The 4,897-nt window shown below is 41.9% G+C and overlaps 1 protein-coding gene across 1 annotated transcript; it reads right to left on the reverse strand.

Moving 5' to 3' along the window:
* Positions 1-294: 294 nt before the first annotated feature.
* On the reverse strand, positions 295-4,651 carry LOC109050719 (serine/threonine-protein kinase pim-3-like). The gene is made up of 6 exons (XM_042752890.1): positions 4,031-4,651; positions 3,687-3,796; positions 3,543-3,593; positions 3,099-3,462; positions 1,731-1,907; positions 295-1,477 (listed from the first exon to the last, which is right to left on the reverse strand). Exons 1-6 carry the CDS (start codon positions 4,116-4,118, stop codon positions 1,308-1,310), a joined length of 960 nt encoding a protein of 319 aa, XP_042608824.1. The 5' UTR covers positions 4,119-4,651; the 3' UTR covers positions 295-1,307.
* Between the last annotated feature and the right edge of the window lie 246 nt (positions 4,652-4,897).

Consider the following 4,897-nt stretch of genomic DNA (forward strand, 5'->3'; position numbering starts at 1 on the left):
GAGTCAGATCTGCAGCTACTTCCTCATGTTCAAAATCAGATTTTGGGAATGGACTGAAGTGAGTTATGGAACTTTAAGAATATTTGGAGGTTTTTCTATTTTATTTTACTTAAGCTATCAGTCAAGTTTCTAAAAATCAGTCCTCAGTTCCGCTATCTGTAGGGGGCAGCATCCTCAAATACTGTGTATAACAGCACATGAAAACATAAGGATGTCATTTAAATGCAAACAGACACCACAATTTACATATGAAAGGAATTTATTGTGTCCAATATAAAAAAATAAATGTTTCACCAGTTCAAAAAAAAAAAAAAAAAAAAAAAAAAAAATTAATTCCACACTGTCACAGTGGAAGGACTAAAACACATTTTTACTTCCACTTCACATGGAGAAAAAACTGATTCTAAATTTTACACTACATCAGAAAATGGCATCACTAAACATCTCAATTGTATATTTGTATCAGTATTAGATAGCTTCAGCGTGTCTATGATCCTTTAGGTTAAACTAAAGATAAGCCCAAAAACTCATTACATTTAACAATTTTAATTTAATTTTTGCAGATGGTATAAAATGAATAAATAAATAAATAGCCACTGAATGTGGAATGTTTGTATTGCATGAATAAATAAGATACATGGAAGAAAATGTACATAAATACAATACAAATACTTGTATTTAAAAAAAAAACCCCCCCCCCCCAAAAAAAGAAATGAGGAAAGATAAGTGAGTCCATGAATATTGCATTGATTATGCACATCACTCAAGTCTAAAAAGTGATGTCAACAGATGAAGTAGTGGAAGACATTCAGAAAACAACAACAGAAGGGAAAACCATTGAAATAGTGAATATGAATGGCGGAGCAGCAGAGATATTAAGAGAGTAGTAAGTGTGTACTTCAAGTATTCGACCACTAGAGGGCAAGGGAGACCCACCACATAACTAGATACAGTCTTTGAAGGTTCCCATGAATCAAGGGGAGTTTCCCTAAAATCCATGAAAATCCACCTGGTGCCTGTCGTGACTTGAATCCCATAAAAGCAGCTTTCCAAAAAAGGCACAGAAAACTAAAAAGATAGTCTAAAAGGAAAATAATGTCCAAGCTCTATAAGAGCAACCAGTAAGATCAAAGGATCACTAGCATTGCTGCTCACGCAATCCCTACGGGTAACAACTCACCCTTAGCAAGAAAAACAACCAAAAAAAAAGACATTTATACAACATAAACCGAAGTCCTGATAACCAACAGACTGGAAACAAGAGCAAAAAGGTCTCAGAGTCCATTCACTCGCCGTCCCCGCATCCGTCAAAGGCTTTCTTTGCCCGATTCTGTGCTGATGGAGTGAAGTGTGATGTCGCCGCTTTCTGCTTTCGGGCTTTCCTCCATTAACATCCACTGATGCTCGAAGATCTGCTCCAAAGTGGGCCGGTCGGAGGGTCTCAAGCAGAGGCACCATTTGATGAGCTGCTGACACACTGATAAACAGAAAGAAAAAGCCAGAAAGGTTAAACTCCTCATCCACAAAAGGGTTTAAAAATCAAAGTCTGGACTGTTTACAATCAATTAATTTAACTTTTTGCAAGGCAAAAATAACAAAAATATAAATTAGAAATAAATATATTGTTTAATGGCATTTTTCCCATTCCTTTTATGATATGGCATGGAGAGCCAAATCATTATGGGTCAGTTTTGGCCCCTGGTTTGGGGTATCTCTGGTTCAGAACACACCTGGAGAGACTCTTCTCCTGAAAAAGAGCCGTCCTCTCAGAATCTCCTCATCGTGCTCAAACGGGATGTCGCCGCACACCATGTCGTACAGTAGGACACCAAGGGACCAAATGGTTGCCGAGCGTCCGTGGTATCTGTGGTAACGTATCCACTCGGGAGGACTGTACACTCGCGTGCCTACAAAATAAAACATTTGGTTTTCAATCCAGTGAGAATTTACCTTTGAGACGTACAAAACATCTATTTGCGAGCCATGAAGATCGCACTTTTTATTTGGTCCTGAAATCTACTCTGTGATTTTTATTTCTGGCATGATCAGCGCTCGTTTCATAATCGCCTTGTTTTGGTGTTAAACGCGCCGATTTTGATTACACTGCAGCACTGTATAATGAGCCGCTCCAGTCAGCTGACTCTAGCGAGGGGGCGCCAGCGGTCTGGCGTTCGCACTAACTCTCCTCCCTCCTCCAGCCTCACAGTGAGCCAGAGAACAGCTCGATCCAAAAATACAAGCAAGCTGAAACAGGAGGGTGATCTAAAAGGGAGACTTTCAGGTACAAACAGTCACAAGCTATGGCAACTCCACATGCTTCCAGCATGAGTCACTCACTTCCCCAAACAAAAGCCCCTTCACAAGGGGTGCTGTGACAGGCCTCCGAAGGCTAGGAGTCGCCTGGATACCAAACAAAAACAGGGATCCGTGATGGGATCACGTGGTGCCGCAACTCAGGTTTCACAACAAACAGATGCTACGCAGTAACAGCTGATCCTCTCCACTAACTTATCTCTCAGAATCGACGGATGAAGTAACATTAAATGAGTTCAAAATGCAAGAATGTTGTGAAAATAAATGTCTCTTTCCAACAACATAAAAACAAGTGTACAGGTATTAAGTTTATAACACAACCAGTGAGAATTGGATCTTACTGAAAACATATATATATATATATAGTATAAGTTGTGAACAAGGTGAGAAGAAAAAAAAAAAAGTGTCATCCAGTTTCAGGTTTCAAATGTTGTTTCACTTAATTGAAATGTGTATAAAAAAAAAAAAATTTTAAAAAAAACTTTGCTGGTCTAGGATAGTCTTAATGGGTTAAAGATGGTCTTTTAGCCTTGCAAAGGCAGTTTCCAGCTGATTTTCCCTAAAACAAATGCCTAAAACCTCTTGAAACCCCACCAGACCAGATAAAACCATCAAAGCTGTTTTTCAGCAGAGGTGAGACACTCAGTTTAGACACTTAAATTTCTTTAACACTAGCGCTAATTATTGAGTGTATTTTTTTTTTCTCAAGTCTGGATCAAATACTTTTTACTCGAAGCGGCAGGTGTGCCGATGCGGAGCAGGATGGGTGAGAGTCAAGGACGCACCATCAAAGTCTGTGTAGACGGTGTCCTTGAGGATGGCCCCGGAGCCGAAGTCAATGAGCTTCAGGTCTCCCGTGCGTAAATCCACCAGGAGGTTCTCGTCTTTGATATCCCGGTGAACCACCCCGCAGCTGTAGCAGTGCCTCACCGCCTCCAAAACCTGTCTGAAGAAGCGCCTGGCGGTGTCCTCGTCCAGCGCGCCTTTCTCCGTGATGTAGTCGAATAAATCCTTCACCATCTCCGGCCGCTCCATTACAATCAGCCAGCCGTCGGCTCTCTCGTACCAATCGATGAGCTTAATGACCCCCTGAAACGTGCTCGCGACTTTCTTCAACAAAACGATCTCGAGTGGAACCAGCGAGCCGTTCTGGAATACAAACACGCATTTTAGAAACAACCCAGCAATGAGAAGAAAACCAACACGTAAATAAAGGCTTGTTTACTTACAATCGTACCCCATTCGGTCACTCTCTCCTTAGCGACGTGTTTTATCGCAACCTGGAGACAAAAAGAGAAAATCGCGCGTGTGAATGCGTGACTGTGGCGCCAAACGCGGCCATGTGCTGCCACCAAAACAAAGCCTACGCTTACCGGTAACGCGTCTGAGATCCGAGTACCGGCGTACACTGTCCCGAACCCGCCGCTTCCCAGCACCGAGCCCACATGATAAACCTTGTCAAACGGCTCCCTTTCGGTCTTGGCTGTAAAACGAAGGAGAGAAGCAGTATGGGTTAATGTGTTGGTATAAAAACGCGATTTAAACCGAACGTGTACTATGCACGGTTGGCAACAAAATGGCTCCATACGCAGGTCACGGAAAGGCGCGTGCCTGGATACGTCGCGTGTGGAAAATTAGAAATAAATAACACGCAATTAAATGCGGAGTGAAAGTGTATATCGCTTTTGTGATATTGAAGAACGACGTCTAACGTTACCTGCTTGAAGTTGAATTTTCACCGGCAAGTGTTCGATGTTGGTCGTGCTGCAAATATGAGAAAAAGATCCAAACTTGGACAGTAACATGTTTGTCGCCTTCTCAAAACGATTCTCAGTCCTTGCGATGCGTAACTGTGCTTCGGACCGGGAAACACCGGCACTCTCCGTCCTTCACCGAGAACTGCGGATTCCCTTCAGAAATGCAATATTTTGGTGGGACTCCGCGCGAAAATCCCACGAGCAATCGCAAAACGATTTCGATTCCTCGTCTACAAAGGTGTCAAGCTCCGGTAATTATTTACAAATGTCCCCGCGCACCCATAGTGAGAGAGAACTGCACACGTTTGCGCTTTTGGGTCTGCTCGGTTGATATGTCTGTGTGTGTGAGAGAGAGAGAGCGGGGAGACCGTATTAACTCTTAATTCTCGTGCTGGGCGCTGGACGCGTCGCACAGATCCCTCCGCGACGGATAGACGCACTACTATCAAATTAAAAACAAACGCCCTTCTCAAAATTCTTTAGTGTTTCAAGAAGGAAGAAATACTGCGTGATAAAATGTAGAATAACGCTGTAAATGTTTAAGCGTTCATCAGTAGTGATAAATAGTGGGTTGGTGAATAGTGCGAGACGCCCATGGATACCTGCTTTATAGCGCTTAGGCTATATAACAAGACCAACCACGTTGCACAGTTTATATAATTGCGCTGTGACTAATTGGGGTAATATTGCTGGGTTGTGCCTGTATAATAATAATAATAATAATAATAATGCGGTTTTAGCAACAACAACAATTAATTATTATAATAATAAGAAATATTAATAAAGCTTATTATTTTTATTGTTGTTGGTGAAGGGATCTGTAATTA

Source organism: Cyprinus carpio, chromosome B25 (assembly GCF_018340385.1).
Source record: "Cyprinus carpio isolate SPL01 chromosome B25, ASM1834038v1, whole genome shotgun sequence".
In the NCBI taxonomy this organism is placed as follows: domain Eukaryota; kingdom Metazoa; phylum Chordata; class Actinopteri; order Cypriniformes; family Cyprinidae; genus Cyprinus; species Cyprinus carpio.

Coding starts and splice junctions, on each gene's coding strand:
- LOC109050719 (XM_042752890.1), bottom strand. CDS start 4,118: ATGTTACTGTCCAAGTTTGGATCTTTTTCTCATATTTGCAGCACGACC. Junction 3,797..4,030: donor GAAAATTCAACTTCAAGCAG/GTAACGTTAGAC, acceptor TTCGTTTTACAG/CCAAGACCGAAAGGGAGCCG. Junction 3,594..3,686: donor GGATCTCAGACGCGTTACCG/GTAAGCGTAGGC, acceptor TTTTGTCTCCAG/GTTGCGATAAAACACGTCGC.